General features: G+C 42.4%; 1 protein-coding gene across 4 annotated transcripts in view; it reads right to left on the reverse strand.

Annotated features, from left to right (window-relative positions):
• Positions 1 to 23,992, reverse strand: part of SLIT3 (slit guidance ligand 3) — a 1,179,950-nt gene that overhangs the window by 312,794 nt on the left and 843,164 nt on the right. For 3 of the 4 annotated variants that reach the window (XM_019506517.1, XM_019506516.1, XM_019506519.1), the window contains one exon: positions 17,808 to 17,879. The exons of the other annotated variant lie outside the window; for it this stretch is intronic. In XM_019506517.1, the coding sequence (XP_019362062.1) occupies positions 17,808 to 17,879 (72 nt within the window). The remainder of the gene's footprint in view (positions 1 to 17,807; positions 17,880 to 23,992) is intronic. 4 annotated transcript variants of the gene reach the window in all.

Below are 23,992 nucleotides of genomic sequence, written 5' to 3' on the forward strand. Positions count from 1 at the left end.
CTTTCTTGAAAATTGGGACCACATTAGCCAGTTTCCAATCCCCTGGCACCTGGTCAGATGACCACAAATGCTCATACAGCTGGGCCATGGGCTCCGTGATGAACCCTGCCAGCTCCCTCAACACCCTTGGGTGGAGGGATCTGGATCTGCAGATTTTAAAATGTCTAGCCCTTCAAGAAGATCCCTAACTACATCTGCACTGACTGAAGGCCTGACAGAGCTATCCCCGAGACTGTCCCTACCTCTGGTAGGTGGGATGTCCCAGTCCCTGTTCAAGAAAACAGAGGCAAAGAAACTATTAAAAATCTCAGCTTTCTTGTCTGGCATAGCCACAAGATTACCGTTTGCATCTCACAGGTGCCCTACATTGCCTGGTGCCCTCCCAATGTACTTGAAAAAGGACTTTTTGTTGTCCTTAATCCTGGTCACTAGCCTGACTTCCATCTCTGCCTTGGCCTCCTTGGTGATAGCTCCTCCCTTCCGCTGGTTGTACGCCCCCCTTTTAGTCCTCAGCCATTGCTGAATGCCCTTGCTGAGCCAAGGGGGTTTCTGAGCACTCTTACCCGCCTTGTTTCTCTCAGGAACTGTTATCCTTTGGGCCTGGAGGATCGCCCCCTTAAGGTACAACCATCCCTCGTGGACTCCCATCTCCTCTACCTTCTGGGCCCTCAGTGCCTCCATGGACCACATGGGAAACTTCACCTAACAATTAAAATTCAGCAGAAACATAAAGCACTAAAAACAAGTTCTTGTAATGTGAAAGGTGAGGCACAGGGAAATATCAGTGTGCCTTAGTTCACGGGCAGGGCACACTAAGTTGCCGAAGACAGGGATTTCAAGATACTGATTTCCTTCTATGTGGCATCTCTTTTACTTCAGAACTATCATCTCAGACAGGAAACAGACAAGAGAAGCAGATAATTTCCCTCATTAAAGTATTCTATTTTCTCATAGAATACATATTTGAAAAGAAATGCAGATTACATAGATAACATGATATATAAGTAGAAATGCCTCTAAACAAGTTTTTTTTTCAGAACTGCCTCAGAGACATCTTAAGAAGTTTTTTTGTTTAGGGAAAAGATCAGCTCTGTATCCCTTTACAAAACAATGTGACACCACTTAAATAAAAACAAACAAAAAAATAAAGGATGGAGGAAACCTGGCAGAGAAAAATCCCAGTACCCATTTTGAACTAATTATGAATACCCCCTATTTTAAGAAACAGAATATACAAACGGAGAGGAGATTTTCCTGGTATAAATTTTTGCTACATTATAATGCAGTCATAAACAGCACAAAATAGTTCTGAGGAAGGCAATATATAAAAAACCTAGAGAGATTGATTTTATATGTATACATTCATAAATATAAAGACATACTTCCTACTTTAAAAATCACTGAAAGTAATGGAAAGAGGGATTGCATATGTAAACTGGAGTCAAAACACACATTACCATTTAGAAGGGGGAGCTCAGTTAAAATACAACTTTTTTCAATGGCCACCAGATGCAGTTCTGAACAAAAAAAATTCATATCACCTCTGAAATACATCTGCAGCATCTGAAGCTCTACAAAATTGATGTAAATTGAATTCAGAGTTATTGACTAGAAACACTAATATTCCTATAATTGATCAGACTACCAAATAAGCATCAAAGGAGTATATTATCCTACCTTTGATAATGTTAAGAATCAGCATGCAAAGACAACAAACAACAAACCCTTCTGAAACTCCCTTCTAATATTTTTAATCCCTCTGATACAATTTTGGATGTTCCTTAATCCAATTCTTCTTTGAACCCTGATAAATTCCTTACCTCAATAATTACATCAGTATATTAATTAGACCACTGGTGCTTAAATTGCTGATGCTGTGAGTAGCACAGGGTCAGCCTGTGGGTGTGATCTGGCATGAGATTAGCATGTGGGGTCAGTTCGTGGGGCATACCTGGCACACTAGATCAGGTCATGTATACCAGTCTGACCCCACGGGCCAGATCTGACCACAGAGTCACTTCACATACACGAGTATGGTCTACCAAGCAGGGCCACATCATCTGTCCTGAGGGGCTCCCCACAGGTCTGGAAATTAGGGAGCTGTTAAGCAGCTTTTAATGCTGCCACTTCTCCCCTGTTGCCAAATTTTCAGGCATGTGGCGAGAGCCACAGGTCTGATGACAAGGCCTCACAGGCCAGGGATTGAGCATCTGAATTAGACAGATCAACCAGGATTCACCACATATGTATCAAGTTTATATAATGAAAATTTATTAAAATTCCTCCAATATTGCAAATGAGAAAACCAGATATACCAGAAGCAAAAATAAATTGTTCTTGGTTGGATACTGAACACTTAAGAAACTCAACAGCTGAGTTTTATTCTCCTTAGATAAGTATAGAAAGAGGGATGTGTTTGCAGTGTATTTTGCAGCTGCATTTTAGGCAAAACTAACTATTTCTCTAGCACCAAATTAAGGTGATGATAATTTCTAATAATTTTCCTCATTGTGTTATCAGCATAATCAGTTGTGATTTATACACTGCTTCCAGATGTGGTGTATTGTTCTAAGAGAGGTTAAAAATTCAAGCAGAAATAAAAACACATGCAATGCAGAGAAATGTCGGATTAACTCTGTTTTCATACATGTTAAAAAGTATTCAAGAAATAGCTTGCAAGTTTAAGCTCATCACATCTATATAAGATATGGACAACCAGCTTAAGACCTGTGGCTTATACACTATTAAAATCCACAAACAGAACACAAGCATATTACAATACTATGATCCCATTTTCTGAAAGAGAGGATCCGCCCATGCACGCTGAAACAATAATGTTTCAGCTAGGCCCTTTGAAAGAATGTGTACTGAGCTGGCACAGTAATTGTATCAGATGCTCATAAGCTCCATCTGTATAATTAAGATGGTCTCCTAATTGAATTATATACATGAACACAGCTTCAAGTGATTAGCATTTAAATAATAATAATTTGAACTTGGAAAACAAAATGATTGAAAATAATTGGTTTTTAAGAGAGAAGGGGCATGTTAATGTGGTTTTCACCTTTTGCAACATTTTTATTTTCTGTGCCATGATGACAAGTACACAAACTATCAGCAAATAACTACTTAACTCAAAGTTTGAAATAGCATGCTTAATGCACTTGAGAGACTGCAGGCTGATTTTTGCTACTATTGGTGGGATCAGAAATCATTCTAAAGTTCATTATTAAACCAAGAGAAAGTAGCAGGGCAAAAAGCTGTAGAGAACCAGTGTGAAGCTATTTCTTATTCCTTTTAGGTAGCTTTGTATTAAGATAACAATGACAATACGGGCAAGAATTACACATGCTATTCTCTGAATTGATTGATGTGCTCCACACAAGAGCCTTCGCTGGAGAAAATGAGAACAGGCTAGCAAAGGGCAGGCTTAAAATGTATGAGATTTGTAATGAGGTGAGGAACTGACATTATTTGCACAGGTAACAGAAGAATTGAACTTGGTTGTATGCAACTTGTACTAAATATCCATAGCCAAAAGTCTTCACCTACATTTAAAGGCTCCATGTAGGAGACATTAGAAAGAGCTTTGACACCAGAAACATTCCCTAGTGATACTCAAAGAAACAGAACACCCACAATTAAAATGCATTTAATTCAGTTTGTTCTTTTTCAGTATTTCTATTTTTTCATTAAGTTAAAAAATGAACTGGTAGAGCCATGCTTTGAATTAATTCAACTTAGTAGGGAAGAACCCCTGAACAGCTCATATTCAAGCATTCCTTCTAATATTTAGGAATCAAGACACTTAGGCCTTTTCCCTATCTGTCACTGATTGGCTGTATCCTAGAGCAAAATACAACCTTGTGTGCCACTTCTTGGCCATATATAAAATGGATATATTACATCATTTATCTACACTTCAGGGGTAATGTGAGGCATGTTTGCCACTGGTGAGGAGTGGTAAACACTTCTGATACTTGGGATATGTTAAAAGGTCAGCTACTGTTCAGATGTAAACTATATCTTCCTCTGGTAATGTATGATGTTTTCTCAAATGTTCTGGAAAGAAGATGCTAATGCCGAATTTATCTAAGGTAAATTAAATGGAAAAATCACAAAGTTGACTAAATGATTCCAGTTGGAATTTGGCTATGGCACAGCTGAACCTGTTCTGCCATGGATGCAGGTCCTGGGTTTATTTCTCACCCAAAAGATGGCAGACCTTTGAACAGTGCCTCTATCACTTTGCTGGGGCACTTGTGATGTGCTGAATTCTGAGTACCTCTTGCTCTAGCACCTGGGTATTTTGAGGGGTCTCATGCTGAGTCTGTCCATCTTATTGACAGCAAATGGAATCATAACATGATTTGGACAGCAATACAACAATTCGTATCCACAGTGCAAAGAGCACATGTTCTCAGTATTGTGAGTTATCAGAACGATCTCTCTCACTCTATAATTATTAGGAGAGTTAGTGTCAGGTGAGTTCAGGTTTGAGTGCTGGCATCAGAACAACTAATGAATTACACACTGACTTACAAATTAGGAGTTTGTTTTGGAGGTTGCATGCAGATGGATTATAAAAGTAACACAAAAAAGACAGATGCTCTTGGAGTCTTTCATTAATGTTTGACTCCAGTTGTATTTCTGTGCCTGACAGATGCTGCTCCCTCACTTTAAGAATAGCTGTTGAGTTTACTAAGATAAACATTAAAAAGGTAGAAGAAAAACAAATGCAAATTAAAAAAAACGTTAGCAATCAGTCTAAAAATAATTATAAACCTATTATATGGATTGAAACAATGAATCTTTACTGCTTCTAGACAGATTACTGGTGTGATAATACTTCTTTTCTTCCTACCACTTTAAGGGATAACAGGAGAAAAGAGTCCTATGTGGTTTTGCTAAAAGCTTAATGTAATAATTTGCCCCATATAGAAAATGTCATTATTGGTATCAAGGTAAGCAGTAGGGCTGTGTAAAGCTTCGATCGCTGATTCAATTTGGCGGAGATTCGGCCCGATTCAGTGGCCGAATCTCTGAATTCAAATCGAATCAGGAGACATTTTAATCTCTTCAAACTGAATCGGAACCCTCCAAATTGATTCAGAGAGATTCAGAAAGATTCAATGATTCAGACACAGACACAGCTTTAAATGTTTTTTCTACATACCACAAGGTACCAGGCGGCTCATGAATGCTGAGATGGTGGGGTGGATGGAGTGTCCCACAGGAGCACTGGGGGGTCCCCAGCGTGCTTAGCAGCAGACCTGGAAGTAGACCAGAACCACTTCTGGTCCACTGGGGAGCATGCAGGGGGGCCCCCAACACGTCCTGGCCTGGGAGGCACCCAGGGTCCCCCACAGCCGATCACTGAGCCAGGTGGTGCGGGTCCCCCTCACCCACGTGCTTGGTGGCAGACCCAGAAATGGACTGGAAGTACCTTGAGTCCACTTCCAGGTTTGCTGCTGAGCACATGGGGCCCCCACTGCACTCCTGTGGGATACTCCATTCACCTCACAATCACAGCATTCACAAGCCGCGCTTGGTAATTCAAGGTATGTAGAAAAAACATTTAAAACTGTGTCTATGTCCAAATCACCGATTCTTCAAATTAGCATCAAATCTTCAGATTTGGATTCAGCCAAATCGAATCAGGGCAGTGATCCAAATCAACTAAATGAATCACTGTCCCTGATTTGGGCTGAATCCGAATCATATTTGTACACCCCTAGTAAGAGTATTTATTAACAAGGTTTGCTGTAAAATGATATGCTCCACTGCTCATGGAACACCTCAAAAGACCCAAATCCATGATGTTCAAAGCATTCTAAACTCCCAAGAAAGTAATGGATCCTGGGAAATACTAAACAACTTTGGGCACGTCTATATGTCACTGTATGATGACGTCGCTACAGTGCCATGCTTTAGTGCTTCCAAAAAGAAGTAGTAAACCATGGCAGTATGGGTGGTTACTGCATCATGCACATGGTGCCTGGTTAGATTTCACTGCTATGTCACTGTAGCAGTGTGCTATACCGGGGGAGCGTGCCTCTACAGTGACATAGCTGCTGATCATGTATAGACGTATGTGATCACAACATTACCGTACTATGGCGTTATGTCACCATAGGGCAATGTGTAGACGTGCTCTTCTAGGACCAGATTTTTTTAGTCTCAACTAGAACTGTGCAAATAATAGAATTTTCAGCAGGATACCCAAAATGAAAATAACCAGCATCTTGACAAAATTACTTTATGTTAGAGCTGTGTGAAGCTTTGGTAGCCAATTCAATTTGAAGAGATTTGGCCAGATTTGATTAACAGATGATACTAAATTATGGGGCAAAGTTAAGACACTAGAGGGTAGGGAACAGATCCAGGTGGATCTGGACAGGTTGGAAAAATGGACAGGATGAAATAGGATGCAGTTCAACAAATACACACTTACAGGCTGGGGGATGACCTTCTCAGCAGTGGAAACGGGATCTCTGAGTCATAGTTGACTCCAAGGTGAACATGAGTCGTCAATGTGATGAAGTGATCAACAAAGCTAGCCACACTTTATCATGCATTAGCAGATGCATGATGAACAGGTCCAGGGAGGTGATGCTTTCCCTCTATGCAGCACTGGTCAGGCCGCAGTTGGAGTACTGCATCCAGTTTTGGGCACTGCACTTCAAGAGGGATGCAGAGAATCTTGAGAGGACTCCGAGGAGGGCAACTCATATGGTCAGAGGCCTGCAGGCAAGACCCTACGAGGACAGACTGTGGGACCTAGAACTCTTCAGCCTTTGCAAGAGAAGACTGAGAGGTGATTGTGTGGCTGCCTATAAATTCATCAGCGGAGGGCAGCAGATAATAGGAGATGCTCTATTTACTAGGGCACCCCTGGAGTAACTAGGAACAATGGCTACAAATTGATGGACAGCAGATTTATGTCAGACATTAGAAAGAACTTCTTCACAGGAAGGGTCTCCAGAATCTGGAATGAGTTTCCAAGGAAGGTGGTGCTCTCCCCTACCCTGAGGGTTTTCAAGAGGAGACTGGACAAGCACGTAGATGGGGTCATCTGACCCCAGCACTCTTTCCTGCCCAGGGCAGGGGGTCAGACTCAATGACCTACTGAGGTCCCTTATGACCCTAACATCTATGAATCTATGAAAACTGGAGATCTGTCTGAGCTGGAATGTTTAAACCTAGTTCCCAACTACACTAATGTTAGTTGATTGAGACTAGGGCTTTGGCTTGAGCCAATTTCTGATTTTGGAATGCCTTTAAAATGCATTTTATCTGTTTATTCTTCAGTTTGCAGTTGCTGTTTTGCTTATGAATCTCCTTTACCTTCAGGGCTCATATTTAACTCTCACTATGTGCATCTACACATACAATTAATGCATCTACACATGTGCCTGGGACAGCAGCACTTTGAGCCAGGGCAGAGCAAACCCAGGCTGGCAGCAGGCTTGGCAAGTCAGCCCTGGGCTCTGGTGGAGGGGCTGGCTGAGACACAAGAGTGCCAAAACTGCAGAGCTGTGTGGCTGACCCCCTGAACTTCCTACCAGTCCAGGGCTGCTCCACCCAGCTCAAAGTGCTGCTGTCCCAGTCACCATCCACACATTCATTGAAATGCAATAAATAACTTCACTGTAAGATATTACTGTACTCAACTGCACCCTAATAATGGTGCTCATGCAGACAGTGACACGTTACTGCAATGCTAATTAAGCAACTCTGCAATAAAGCACATGTGTAGATGCATCCACTAATATTTGCAGGTATCACTACATATGAAAAAAAGAGAAAATTGATATTCTCATGAAGAAGGAACTACAAAAGATCACTTCCTTCTGAGTACCAGCACTTCAGCACAGTACACAAAGAAGTCTAAAAACATTAAAATATAAAACACTATGAGAAACATATCTTGCTTGCAAACTCATGTTCAATGGTCTGTGGTTAGATTAATCATAATATTTTAGATCAAAAACCAAAGCACTAGTATGATTAGTAGGGGTGTGCGAAGTGGGCCCTATTTGATTCAGATTCAGATTCAGCCCAAATCAGGGACAGTGATTCGATTCATTGATTCAGATCACTGTCCCTGATTCAATTTGGCTGAATTCAAATCTGAAGATTCGATGCTAATTCAGAGAATCAGTGATTTGGACATAGTAACAGCTTTAAATGTTTTTTTCTACATACCTCGAGGTACCAGTGTGGCTTATGAATGCTGTGATGATGGGGCACATGAAGCATCGCACAGGAGTGTGAGAGAGGGGGAGGGGGAGGGGGGCCCTCCACGTACTTGGTGGCGAACCTGGGAGTGGACTGGAAGTACTTCCAGTCCACTTCCGGGTCCACCAGGGAGTGCACTGGGGGCCCTGACACATTCTCCGGCTCAGCAACAGGCCACAGGGGGACCCTGGGTGCCCCACCCAGACCCAGGAGGCACCAGTTGCTGAGCTGGGAGTGCACAGAAGGGTCCCCTGGCACACTCACCGGCACACCCGGAAGTGGACCGGAAGTGCTTCTGGTCCACTTCCAAGTCTGCTGCCAAGCCTGCTGGGGAGCCACCTTCTACCTAGAGGTATGTAGAAAAAACATTTAAATCTGTGTCTGTGTTCAAATTGCCAAATCTTTCCGAATCTCTCTGAATTGATTTGGAGGGTTCTGATTCAATTCGGAGAGATTAAAGGGTCCTCCGATTCAATTCAATTCAATTCAGTTTCGGGGATTTGGCCACTGAATCAGGCTGAATCTCCACCAAATTGAATCAGGGACTGAAGCTTCGTACAAACCTGATTAGTGAATATACAAGGCAAATTTTCTTGAGGAACCGGGTTTCCTGGAAGCTGATACTTGTTAGAGAAGTTGAAAAAAATACATTGCATTTCCTACACTATTTGTTACATACTCTCTTTAAACACAGGAGATGTTATAATAACCTTTTGGTGCCAAGTATAAGGATACTATGAAGCATCTGTTGCTTAACTATAGTAAAAATGCTCTGGAAATATGGTTTTAATATGGCTGCAAAAAGTGTGTTACTTAAATATAAACAGAAAAGTTAACAAGTTCTATCCTCATTATCAACAATTCATTGACTTGAACTATAGCTCTGTTCTGCTGTAGGTTGGCTTCGCAGATTTAGCCAGGAGGGGTGGTAAGCAGAGCAACCATCAGGCTTATCTGTCAAACTGCTGCAGAGAAAACATGAGCTGTGTGGTGTTAAGTTTTACCTACTGTATTGTGATTGGCAAGTTACTTGGCAAACTCAGAGATTCTTGAAAGGTTTTGTCCGCATTCCAAGAAAACTGAAAGACAGGTGACTAGGATGCTTTAATTTATTCCAGCCTCTAGACAGACCAAGATTAGCTTAAAGCCTCCTGGAGAGGCATTAAAATTGACTGTGGCCAATGTTTACATGAAAACTTCCATCTCAAACTGAGACATGTACTGTTTCTGTAATGTTCATATGCAAGTCAGACAAGCAATGCTAATTAAGCAAATGTCGTTTCCCAGCTGCACTCTCCTTGTATGGCTTGTTGCCCCAAATTGGAAACAAAAGTTACAGTTCACTCTAATAAAGTCACACTCCAGTTATCCTTTCTGGAAATAGAATAGCTCTCTACATTAAACTTTAGTCAGCAAAATCACACAGCAGGCACTAGATCCAGACAAATAAAAATGAGTTGGGAGTACATAGCATCATAGAAAGCTGGGGTTGGAAGGGACCTCGGGAGGTCATCTAGTTCAAGCCTTTGCTCAAAGCAGGACCAGCCCCAACTAGATCATCCCAGCCAAAGATTTGTCTAGCCAGGTCTTCAAAACCCCCAAGGATGGAGCTTCTACTACCTCTCTGGGTAACCTGTTCCAGTGTTTTACTACCCTCCTGATAAGAAAATTCTTCCTAATATCTAACCTAAACTTTCCTTGCTGTAACTTGAGACCATTGGTTCTTTTCTATCATCTGCCACCACTGAGAACAATCTAGCTCCATCCTCTTTGGAACAACCCTTCAGGTAGTTGAAGGCTGTTATTAAGTCCCCTTGCAGTCTCCTTTTCTCTAAATAAGCCCAGTTCCCTCAGTCTTTCCTCATAAGTCATGTCCCACAGCCCCCTCACCATTTTTGGTGCCCTCTGCTGGATTCTCTCCAATATCTCCACATCCTTTCTGCACTGGGGGGCCCAAAACTGAACACAGTACTCCAGATGTGGCCTCACCAGTGCTGAATAGAGGGGAATAAACACTTCCCTTGAGCTACTGGCAAATTACCTACCAGTGCAGCCCAGTATGCTGTTAGCCTTTTTGGCAGCAAGGGCATACTGCTGGTTCATAGTCAACTTATTGTCCACTGTAACCTCCAGGTCCTTTTCTGCAGAGCTGCTGCCCAGCCAGTCAGGTCCCAGCCTGTACCAGTGTATAGGATTATACCATCCTAAGTACAGGACTTTACATTTCATAGATTTCATAGATTTTTAGAGTCAGAAGGGACCTCAGTAGATCATCTAATCTGACCCCCTGCCATGGGCAAGAAAGAGCGCTGGGGTCAGATGACCCCAGCTAGGTGCTTGTCTAGTCTCCTCTTGAGATAGAGGAGAGCACCACCTCCCTTGGAAGCTCCATTCCAGATTTTGGCAATCCTCACTGTAAATACATTTTTCCTAATGTCCAATCTAAATCTGCTCTCTATCAGTTTATGGCTGTTGTTTCTACTAAACCCAAGGGACATCTTGGTAAACACAGTATCTCCTATTCCTTGCTGCCCTGCCCCTTGATGAATTTGTAGATGGTCACAAGATCCCCTCTCAGCCTTCTTTTGTGGAGGCTGAAGAGATTCAGGTCCTTCAATCTCTCCTCATACAATTTATATTTGCCCTTTTCCAGTCACCCAGGACCTTTCCTGATAGCCATGAGTTTTCAAAGGTGATTGCCAATGGCTCTGCTATCACATCAGACAACTCCCTCAGCCCCCTCAGGAGCATACCATCCTGCCTCATGGACTTTCACACATACAGCTTTTCCAAGTAGTCCCTAACCTGTTTTTTGGCACTGCTGGCTGCTCACCTCCTCCCCAAACTGTGCTGCCAGGTGCAGTAGTCTGAGAGCTGACCCTGTCTGTGAAGACTGAGACAAAGAAAGCATTGAGCATGTCAGCCTTTTCTGCATCCTCTGTCACAAGTTTGTTTCTCCCATTCAGTAAAGGACTCACACTTTCCCTGATCCTCCTCTTGCTACCAACATACTTTTAGAAAGCCTTCTTTTTCCCCTTTATATCCCTTGCTAGCTGCAACTCCAGCTGAGCTTTGGTCTTCCTGACTTCATCCCTGCATACCCGTGCAATGCTCTCATATTCTTCCCTAGTTATTTGTCCAAGTTTCTATTTCTTATAAGCTTCCTTTTTGTGATTTAACATATTGCAGAGTTCCCTACTAAGCCAAGATGGTCTTCTGCCATACTTGCTAGTCTTCCTGCGCATTGCAATGGTTTGTTCCTGTACTCTCAGTAAGGCCTCTTTAAAATACATGATCTTCACTTTCACAAAAGAGATCCAGGCTAAAGGACAGCCTCTTAAAATCTTGACCATTTGGGCTGCTAGAAGTATAAAACAATGAAGGTGATACAATCCAAGAAGGGAGGGGAACACACACAAACAGATACCATGGGCAGCAATCAAAATTTAGCTAGTTACACTTGCTAATAGTTATGGAAGGAGAAGAGTGTTCATAGATTCATAGATGTTAGGGTCAGAAGGGACTCAATAGATCATCGAGTCCGACCCCCTGCATAGACATGAAAGTGCTGCGTTCAGATGACCCCAGCCAGATGCCCATCCAACCTCCTCTTCAAGACCCCCAGGGTACGGGACAGCACCACTTCTCTTGGGAGCCCATTCCAGACCTTGGCCACTCTAACTGTGAAGAAGTTCTTCCTAATGTCCAGTCTAAATCTGCTCTCTGCTAGCTTATGGCCATTATTTCTTGTGACCCCCAGGGGAACCTTAGTGAGTAGAGCCTCACCAGTTCCCTTCTGCGACCCCATGAGGAATTTATAGGCAGCCACAAGGTCACCTCTCAACCTTCTCTTGAGGAGGCTGAAGAGGTCCAGGTTCCCTAGTCTCTCCTTGTAGGGCTTGGCCTGCAAGCCCTTAACCACAGGAGTGGCCCTCCTCTGGACCCTCTCCAGGTTATCCACATCCCTCTTGAAGTGTGGCGCCCAAAAATGCATGCAGTATTCCAACTGCGGTCTGACCAGCGCGCAACAGAGGGGAAGTATCACCTCCTTGGTTCCATTTGGCATGCATCTGCTGATGCTGATGCATGATAAAGTATAGTTAGCTTTTCTGATGACTTCATCACACTGACGACTCATGTTCATCTTGGAGTCCACTAGGATTCCAAGATCCCTTTCCGCTTCCATGCTACCAAGCAGGTCATCTCCTAGGCAGTAGGTGTGCTGGGCATTTTTCCTCCCTAGGTGCAGCACTTTGCATTTCTCCTTGTTAAATTGCATTCTATTGTTTTCTGTCCAGTTGTCCAACATGTCCTGTCTGCCTATAGTTGTTCCCTGCCCTCCAGTGTGTCCACTTCTCCTCACAGTTTTGTATCATCCGCAAACTTGGATAGAGTACACTTCACTCCCTCATCCAAGTCACTGATGAAGACATTGAAGAGTATTGGTCCAAGGACCGAGCCCTGTGGGACCCCACTACCAACTCCCTTTTCAAAGACTTTGCCAAGGATGGAGGTGAGACTGACTGGCCTATAGTTGCCTGGATCCTCCTTCCTCCCCTTCTTGAAAATAGGGACCACATTGGCCCTTTTCCAGTCCTCTGGGACCTGTCCCTTGTGCCACAAGTGCTCAGATATTCTTGCCAGTGGCTGTGCACTTCCTCTCATGAAAGGAATTCTGCTTGTAACACAGGATGTGTATACACATCCAAATGATACAGGAGAATTCTCCTAGGTTTGTTTTCCTGGTAGAAAAGCTCAACAGGGGGCTTCTGAACAGACATTTGAATGCTGAGTCTTTGAAGAGTAGAGAGCTTTCAATGCTGATGCTGCACAGCCAGGGGAACCTTGTGCATACACCTCAGCATGCTCTGCAGGCTCCCTCAGTCTGCCTAGAGACAGTTGGCAGCAGTGCAAACAGCAGTCCTGTTGACTGACCCAGACTGCTCAGTGGCAGCCTGTGTTTCCCTATAGCATAATGTGATATTGTGAAAGGCAGCATAGTCTTCTCTCTCCTCAGTTGGAGAAGTAGAGTCCAGCCTGAGTGGCATACTGTCTCCAGGATGAGGTCATGGGGGTGAAGGGAGGGCTGAACCTTTGGTTTTTGGGGGATTGTGCTGTGGCTTCCCTTAGAAAAGAATGTATACAGACTTTCCCTCTCTCAGGAGGGATTTAACCCTGCATGTTCCTAGGTTATTTTGTTTCTGAAGTGGTAAGTTTTGCTTGGGGAAAAATCCTGAACATCTGTACACTGGTGGTTTCTCTTAGAAGAGCAATGACTCTCCCAGTAGAAACAATGTCTGTATATAGTCCCAGTTAGATTATTTATAAATTAATCCAATGTGCTTATCTATAGTAGAGCTTTATTTCTTATTTCTCTTCCCAATTTAGATTAACCCAGCTAGATTAAAAAATAAATGAAAGTAATAGAAAACATCTATCTACATATGCCTACCTTCTTACCTAACACATTTATATCACATCCATCCCTGTGGTTGCATGAACTAACTGCAGAATTCTAATGTGCATATAACTAACCTAAAATTAGACATGAGTTTTCATTTTTCCATGCTCTCCTAACACATAAGACACTTTAAGATATTCTATATCAGGCTGAGTATTAACTTGTGCCTTAAGCCTTGTGCCTTATCGACTTAAACAGGACTACAGGCAGAATTAAGGTAATACTTGACTGTGCAAGAGTAGGAATATCTGGTCCTAGATTATGAAACTGTACATTACAAACAAGGATACTGAGTTTATTGTGAAGCTTAAGAACACTAATAGAGGGCAGATAACAGTAATAGCTATTGTGCTATTTCAAAGTGATAAGATTTTTCTCCTAAATCAAAATCAGCAAACTTTCAGAAACACCCTTTCTGACACTACATTCTACTTTATCATGCACCAAGGCATTTTCAAAACTGCTTCAGTCTAAGTTTAGGAAATTACATTGGCAACCAGGGTATTTTAATCAGAGCATTCTTACCAGTATGTCTCCAGACTAATAAGAAGAAATCCAATCTAGAGCCCACTGAACGCTAAATTAGACCTAATCAGAGGGCAGTGTTCCAACTGTTCAACAGCAGGTCTAAAACCAATGCATGCTATTATGTTTTAGACATCTATTAAAATACAACAAGCAAACCTGCAATAGCTGCTTTAAAGCCATGGTCTGAAAATGTGCACACATTTGTTTGCATTTAAGCATGATCACTCACCATTATCTTTGTCAGCAGCTATTTTACATTCTGAATACCCTTAAAATATTGAAAAGCCTCCAAAGTAACATTTGTACTGGGAATGCTTCGACTTGGGCAATCTTTTGAGATTTATCTTCTTTTCTCAGCTTGAAGTTGCTTAAATGATTTAACTACAATAGCTTTGAACTGTTTGTATTTACAAGGGATTTATTCCTTTAACAAAAAAAGTCACTTGAGCTCATTAAATAGTAAACTTACAACATTTGGGTTTAAAAAATTACTTAGAAAATACTATTCTAAATGCCAAGAAGGACTACAATATAAATCTAAGTTGGGCAAGCATGATGATTTTTATGCACTTTTAAAGCTTAAATAGTCATATATTTATATGAAATTTAGTGAGCTACAATGGTTTTGTTTTTGTTTATTTGTTCGGCTACTGGGAAGGTTCCCACCTGTAATGAGTTCAGTTTTAAACAGAATGAAGGCGCATCATTTTAATCACACAACTATAAAAGGTTCTGTTTGAACAGTTTGACAAAGCAGAGTTATTCACATACTCTGTTCTCCAGCGAAATAAAACGTAAGTAATGAGATTATTTGCTACTAAGCCCTCTCTTTTCTTGCAGCTCATTTACCGAACTGAATGCCACAATGACTAACATGCTGCCTGAATCAATCCATATTATACCCAAACTTCAGACCTCTGTGTCTGCCTGTCCTCTTAAATGACAAAACAAAAATTCCTTCTTATGCAGTCTCCTCCTGGTATACATGCTGGGACCAGAAGGCATTTAAGAGAGAAATGGGCTTGGTGGTATTAAGTAGGAATGAGACAGTGAGGCTTGCAGGAAAGGACTGTGCAAACGACTAGAGGAAATAATTGGATGACTCGAATGTTTTTCTAACCACACCATATCTGCTTCTCCCCATCTCCAGAGAAAGGTGACCTACATTTGCAATTGAAAACACTAGGAACTATATTATACACTGGCATAATCCCTTTAAATTATCACTTACAACACAAACAGATAATTTTGGATCTTCAGCTCTGCTTTAAAGAGTTGTAATGAAAGCATGTGTGCATTTGCAGAGCACAGCATTAAGGAGATACTATTCAGATGGAGATTACCACTGATCCTGGTTTCTTCTGTTTAAAATTCCCAAATTCGCTGATAAGAAGTCCCAGACTCTCTGATTAAAAACCTGTAAATCTGCATTTTTATGCAATTAAAATGAAACACCACTATATATATAGGTATCAGCTGCACACAAAGTTTTATTGATATATTTACAATTTTAAAGCAATTTGGAAGTCTAGCAGTGCCTCAAACATTATACTAAAATACATTCTAAATACCTATATATTTTGGCATTTGATTTTGTTTTTAATCATAGAAAATCAGAGCTCTCCCTACTCCCTTAGCTCACTAGGACACAGGTTCAGCTGTAGCTGTCCCACCCCGACTTCTTTGTGCAGCTAAGCAGCCCTGATATGCCAGTGCCCTGCCCCTACCCCTCTGCCCATGCCATTGAATCTCACCCCCAGCACTGCCAGTGCCCCTTACTCCGAAAACCCCAGCCCCCCAGCCCTGCTGGTGCCCCTCACTCCTGATGCAGAGCCCCTTGTCCCCCCCCATCCTGCCAGGTGGGGCCCCTAACTACCCCCTGCCCCAGCCAGCCCTGTGCAGACTCACCGGACTCCAGTGGACTCCTACAATCATGGGCACTGGCCTCCGGTGGCCCAGCCATGCAGCTCCCCACTGCCCCAACGGATCCCCCTTCCCCTTGCACCTGCTGGAGTCCTGCGCAGACAGGCCCCATGGGCAACAATGCTGAGGTGGGCATGCTGGCATACCAAGCGCTGCCTCAGACCCTGCTGCCCCACCACAGCCCTGGTGTCTGGACTGCTTTACCCAGCACCCACAAACAGATTCACACACACACACGCATGCATGCACGTGCACACACACACCCCTCCACCTGCCTCAGACAGTCCCCAAGCCCTGGCCTTCCAACTCCCTGTCCCATAGACCTACCTGCATCCAGCTGCCAGGGCTGCTTCCTCCACCCTACCTACCTGTATTGCCAGTCATGTGTGTGCACATGACAATCACACGTGGGACCTTCTGCTTCTAACTGCCCTCCCTCCACTCCCCTGAGCTCCAAGCAGCTCCTTGCAGGCTGAAATGCTGCCAGCCTGCAAGGGAAAGCCCAGCACTTCCTGCTTCAAAGGGAAACACCCGCGTTTTTCTCCTTTAAAAGGGAATATCTGTGTTTTTCCACAGGGCATGGAAAACCTGGATCCCTGGATATTACTGAGTAATGCAGGATTAAAGGTAAAAGAAATAAGGAATTAGATTTTTAAATCTATTTTTTTGCTGAAGCAGCCTGAAAAGCTTAAAAATAAGATGTCTAATTACTAAGTTTTTGTTTCCCACCAAGCAAATACTTCATTTCCACATTTTCTATCATATGCCTTTTATGTGCTTTACATAATGTTAGTCAATATGGGTGAGCTTTATCTATTTCCTTGTCTACACAGGTGCATCATTGCTGAGGTTAAACAGAGCTCTGGAATATTACTTTAATTAATTTAACTTTTACTCCCTCTACTGGTTGGCTAAAATAGTGGCTGGATTATCTCTCTGGGGATGGGTTCAAAGTGCTAAGGTGGTGGGAAATGGTTGGACCTGAAACTTTACTTTTGTCCATGAACATTTTCCCCAGATGTTAATCAAAAATGAAACTATTTATAATTCAGAATACACTGTTGTTCAGATTATAATTGCATTTTAGAATAAGTCAAACCTGTCAATTTAAAGTATATGACTATGGGAATATTAATGGCACTGGCTACAGATAATCTGTACGTCAGTTGAGCCATAATCAGTGTAATAAAAATACAGAATATATATGTATACATATCAACTATAATGGGAGAAGATAATATCCTTAGATATTGCTATTTTGCTTATGTGCCATGAAACTGTCATGCAGGATCCAAATACTCAGTCACATGTGCAATCAATTAATATTTTATATGAAGAGAAGAAATCATCATCATCCTCTTCCTTACGTTTTGTGATGACTCTGCTTCCCATGTTAGAATTAATTCACATTCCTATTCTTTCCATCCTTAAACTCAACCTTTTGAATTAACTATATGATATGGGCATTGAGCTAAATAACAACAGGAACCTTCTTTTTTATCTCTTGTTTCACTGCTACCCTCATAAGGAAGGAACAGATTAAAATGCCTCAATGCAAAATGGACCAACAAGAGCTTGAAATTAAAGCTGGAAGCTGAAAAAACTATAATTCAGGCTAGGCTGTATCATAAAAAAAGAAAGGGATCATACTCACAGCAACTGCAAAGAGACAAGATCATCAAAAAGGCCCAGGGGAATCTCTGTGATCTTGTTTCCATAGAGCACTCTGAAAGGTTTGGGGAGACAAAAGAAATTGTAAGTAACAGTCCAGTTTACTATCCTCCTGCCTGCCTGCATTATAATTTTTATTGATTTTGTGTACCATGCCCAGGATTTGTGGGCATTTCATTTAACTACTAATCTCATATTCTTTTCAGGAGGGCACATGGTATTAAATGAGCTGTTATGATTCAGGCTTCATCTGGTGTTGAAAAGCATTATTAATGCAGAAACTGGACACTGTCCAAAAACTGCACCTAAACTATTTTTCATTCCTTGCTTTCTCTGTTCTCCCTTTACAAATTGTTTTGTTCATCTAGAGTCATTGTATGTGATGTAAAAGGCCTTGTATGTTTCTCAACATTATTGAAGTAAGAACAAATCACAAGTGCAGACACAAACTTTAAAAGATATAGCATTCTAGTCGGGTAAAGTAAATTCAGTTGCTTAATGGAAATGCATAAGACATTCAGTTAAGCAACCAGGCATGAAATTTCCCACAAGAAGCATCTCATACAGTATTCTGACCTCACTAGTTACAAGCTTAGCTTGAACTAGCAAGTATAAAGGAGAACAGACGGGGAATATAAGATTATCCAAATATTTCAAATTCCTTACAAATCAGTTCGAGTACAGTAATAAAAATGAGAAAAGATTCAGAGGCATTGTTTGGAATTATGTTATATAAACTAGCATGGACTTACAGCTTAGTTAAAAATGTTTTTTTAATTTTCGAAGGACAGATTAGATGTCCACATCACACACAGACACTATATGAGAAAAACGAAACAAAAATTTAAATAAAGCCATTCTTATACTACCCTTCCCAGGCTAGTGTTTAGAGTGTAACCTTACACACCAGACAAAACCTACCTCTTGATTCTGGCTATATTCCACTTTTCTTTTTGTATGCCTTTTGTGTCAGTGACTTAGGGTAACATTTTCAAAAATACCTCAGTTAAATGTTTCATGTGTCATACTTAAATCCAGTGGGACTTGGGCGCTGTTAAAAATCTTAGTCCCACCTTCTCAATACATTTTTAGCCACATACCACACATACAGCATTTCATGAAATGGGAAAACAATATTTAAACAGCATGGCTGCATCGAGATGTGCACAGACATTTAGTTCCCCGGGGACAACTAAAGGCAGTGCACCTTGTGCTGCTGCTAGTTGTCCCCAGGGAACGTCTGTGCCATGCATGCTCTGGTATGCAGGAAGTTACCCCGTGTGGGGTAGGGAAGGCTGGGGCCAGCACTGGGCTGTCCCCAGCAGCATTGCCTCGGGACCTCCCAGGGCTGCAATAGCAGTGATCCTGCTGTGCAGAGCCTGGCCGGCAGCAGAGTGTGGTTCTGGCCAGCCAGGCTCTAGCTTTGGGTGGCATATGCTGGCACCACATGTGCCACTCTTCTTTTTTATTCCACAGATTTTTCTGACCCCCACATGTAGCGGGTCAAAAAATCCCTCCACACTGCTCCCTTGCAGTGTGGAGAACAACTGAATGTGCAGTACATGGTGCCACATATGCGTCTGTAGCACCACATATTGCACGGCTATGATGTCTGGACGCAGCCTGTGAGTGTTGTGCAGATTAACTGGTTAATGTTTTCAGATTAATGGACACAGATGATGGAAAAAAAACTAAGGTGTGAATGATACTGCATGGCATTTGATATCAGTTGTTAATATTGTGATAAGCTAAATAAATAACTTATGTACAATTGTGAAGTTAAGCATGATTTATTTCTGTAAAATCAATATGCAAAAGAACATACCAGTTTTGTTATCATAATACAATTCCTTTACTCTTGCCTGAGACTCTAAATATACATGGCACTGAAATAGTTCATTCACTGTCAGTAAATCAAATGACCTGAACCTTGAAGTGCTGCTGGCCCAAATCCTAACTCCTCTTGTCTTTCTTCACTTCAATTATTATGTTAAGATCTAGTGGAAAATAATAGACCTGTGCAAAGCAGCAAGTATTCACTTCAGATTCAGATTCCACTGATTCGGAGGGACAGTGATTCGATTCAGTGATTTGAATCACTGTCCCGATTCGATTCGTCTGATTCAGATTTGAAGACTTGGCGGCAATTCGGAGATTTGGCCACAGACTATAATGGGGAATAACTAAAGTACCTATAACTTTGTCATTTTTTTGCAGATTCAGATGAAAACACTAGGGATGGTAGCCCCTTCTGAGGGTATGAAGCCTGCCAAGTTTCAAGGAGCTAGGTGCAGGGGTTTCTGTGAAAGTATGCCTCAAACTTCTGAAAGCAAAACGTGTGTGTCAAGGCAGAGTGGGATGAATGCAGCAGGGATGGTAGCCCCTAGTGCAAGCATGAGGCCTGCCAGGTTTTAGGCAGAGTGGTGCAGGGCCCTATTGTCACTGGCCATGAAGCCACACATGATCTCGCCCTGCCCACAAAGCCACCCTTGCACCAAGCAGTTCATGACCCCCATGATCTCCCTTGCCGTGTGGGACTCATTCATCACCTCAGCTTGAAGAATTGCCTACTGATGGCCTGACTGGTTGCACCAGTGCCCTGTGAGGGAGACGTAGGCATGATATCCACCCCGGTGGCTCCAGATGTCTGAGGTGAAGTGCAAGGCTACCTGTGGCCCTGCATTGTGCAGCTCCTCCCTCAAGTACTCCCTGCATGCCTCATACAGGGAGGGCACCACCATCCTGCTAAAGGTGGTGCGTGTGGGCACTTGGTACAATGGGGCCATGAGCACCATGAGCTGCCTGAACCCTGGATGCTCAGCAAAGAAGGACTTGCCATCTAGAGCAAGCATCTCCCCAATGCCCTGGGTGATTTCATTTGCCTTGGGAATGCGCCCCTCTTTCCCTCTGCCTTTCCCCCACTGGTCCAGGGTGGCCTGCCTCTGCTTAATGGGGACAGGGGCTTTAGAGTGAGAGGGGGACTTCCTTTTGGGCACACTCCCACTGGTGCCAGGCTGAGGAGGAAGAAGGGCAAGGGGGTGCTGCCTCCTGAGATGCAGCAGCATCGCCGTGGTGGTAAAGTGTTTCACATCCTTCCCCCAGCTGATCTGCCTTGGGCAGTACTGTCAGGTAGCATACCTGGAATCATCTGCCACCTCAAAATGATCCCACACTACACTACCCACCCACTTCTGGGTTGAGGGTGGGGATCCTGCCTTATCCCCCTCCTCACTAGGCAGAGGCACAACAGGAGGAGGAGCTGAGACCTGACCCCAGAACCTCCTTCAAAGTGCCTTCCAGAGAAGGACACCTGCCTCTAGGAGAACTTTGAGGGGTGTGGAGCACAAACTCAGATTCGTCCTCCTTCGCCAGAATTTCCTATGCTACACCCCTCAGCTCCTCTGCTTCCAGATCCAGCTTCTCCTCTGGCACTGGGAGGCTCATGCTGGGAACTGAAATTGGGGTGGAGAATGTCATGCTGCTGTTGGTTAGTGGTGTTAGTGTTGGCAGTGCAGGTGCAGGCACTGGTACTGACTCCTTGCTCTCATTAGCAGCAGAAGACTCACCGCTGCCAGGAAAGAGGGTGCATCTATATTTGGAGTGGGGGGAACTTGCTGCTCTCCCTCTGCCCCCTCTCCCTTCTCCACCAGAAGACCTGGCACCTGCCTTTCCAGCACACTTGGTAATGTTTGGTGTACTACAAAATGCGCGTGTAATATATGTTGTGTTTTCCTGCACAGTGAGGGCACACCGTCAGGGAAAACACAGATTTCTTTCTGTGGGGGAAAGAATCAAGACAGACTAACAAGAACAAATAAGAGGATTCTGGGGGAAGAATAAGTTGAAAGCAGTGGATAGGGATAACAACAGGGATGGTAGGCAAGGGTACGTAGGAAAGGATTGGATGCAACTTACAAGAAGAAAGACTACCTAGCAAGAGACCAGCTAGCAAGCCGGTCTCCAAGAGAGGGACAGTTCACAAAAAACACAGATCACTTCAGACACAGTTTTATATGTTTTTTCTATGTCCCTCCCCCAGAGCACTGTGATTGGAAAGGAACTCAGAGTAAGATCAGAGTCAGTGGTCAGCTACAGATGTCAACATCAGAGCAGTCTCCTCCCCCTTCCCCCCTGAGGCTTTTTCATATATGGAAGATCACCCCATCCCCCTCCCTCTTCTCAGTTTCTGTTTGCTGCAAGCCTTCTGAATCTCCAAATCTCTCTGAATCGATTTGGAGGCTTCCAATTTGATTCGGACCTTTTAATGGGTCTCTTGATTCAATTCAGATTTGGCTGCCGAATTGGGCCAAATCTCCGCCGAACTGAATCAGCCACCAATGCTTCGCACAGCCCTAGGAAATAAAGCCTAGAGCACAGCTACATTGGCTTAATCATTTATAATTCTTCAAACATACACTAGGCATTTGGAACAATTTCTAGATTAGCCAATTACTGAGCCTAAAAATGCCTCCATATAAAATAATTCCCTAATATTGTAAATGTTTTAAACCCAACATTCACTTGTCTCCACTGCTGCATTTTCTGGGAACTGAACAGCTACCTAATAAACAAGCATTATATATTTTATAAAGTTGACATGACTTGTTATGTTGGTGGATACTGCTAAGTAATGGGCTGCTGCATCTAACTCATTTTTTTTATTTAAGTTTGCAGCTTTTTTTTTATCTTCAAAACTTTTTATTATATTGACACAAACAACTGTTTCTCAACTGAGAAACACTCATCACTTCTATCCTTCTTGTCAATTCCATCCTAGTTACATAGGTTTTATATCCTAGACACTAGCTGCTAATGTATCTACTTAAGAGGAGTAAAGTTTACTGGGTTTAGAGATTTCATTTGGATAAGAAACTCAAAATCTAAGATATTATCCAAGCCCTAGGAAGCTTAATCATCTGCCCAGTGATCTCAACTGTCACTTCTAGGAGGCAGAGATCACCTCTTTCTTAGATTTGTAAAGTTCATCAATGATACTCAATAAGCACTAATGTTGCAGTATTAGGGCAGGAGTTCCAAAGATTTCCAACCAACTAAAAGTAGATGTATAGCTGTGGAAGGGAGTGAAATTAGTGCTACAAACCAATGACCATCTTGGCAGTATGGCTCATAATGTCAATTTCCTTCATCACTGAAGATGTTTTGCATAGATTTTGAGCTCAACACTGATCATGCTACCCAAAGGCATCTTGAAAGACTGTGGCTAGAGGAAGTTCATTATTTGTGTTCAAGTAAAAGTAGAAAAGTCATAAAAAATACTGCTTTCCTGAATTTGAAAACTTGGACATATTTAAACATTTTAATATTTTAAACTCTTTTGTTATAAAACAAAAATCCATAAAAAGGAAACAAGTATTTCCAAGTCTAATTGTGTCTGTGTGTATGGGGTACATTAATGTTTGGATAAATTAATGACTAAATAAAAGTCAGCATGATTGCTCAGGCACACATTTGTAATTCACATTAATGTTCAGCACTACACAGAGCCAAATTAACTAATATCATTGTCTGCCCACCATGTCACAGTGGAAGTTAAACCTTTCCATATGGGGAACTGAAGAGGTGATGGGAGAAGCACATGACATTGCATCTTATTTCCTTACATCCTACATTTCCATTTATTCTCTCTAATTGAAAGCACAAAAACATTTGCACACACAGGCACTTTTATTATTTCTATGTGAGGCAGACAAGTGTTGAAATGCCTACATCAATCTGATTATTATCAGTCTCTTGCTCCAAAGTTATATTGTCATTAGTAGGAGTGTCTAAGGCCCTCTTGAAATCACTGCTAGGAGTTACTTTTAGGGGATGTATAGCCATATCTCACATTGGCCAATATCATGCATCATTATTGGACTCCTCCTCTCATAGGCATGCATACACCAATGTTTCTGGAATATTTGAATTATAGGTTAACTCCAAAAGACAGCATTTACAGAGACCCAGCTGATCATTTCAGTGATTCCACATACCCTCAAGATGCCTGTTTCATCAACAGACTTATTCTTGGTTGTTTAGCTACAGTATTAAGAGCTGTAAAATACATGTTCATTTGTCTTCCTAATTTACACATAGGCCATTTGTGCATGCAGGTGTGCTAGCTATATGGGCAAATCTGAAACCAAACATGCATGTGCCTGCCTCCCT

This window comes from Gavialis gangeticus, unplaced genomic scaffold (genome assembly GCF_001723915.1).
Source record: "Gavialis gangeticus isolate Ggan-Ray unplaced genomic scaffold, GavGan_comp1, whole genome shotgun sequence".
Lineage (NCBI taxonomy): Eukaryota > Metazoa > Chordata > Crocodylia > Gavialidae > Gavialis > Gavialis gangeticus.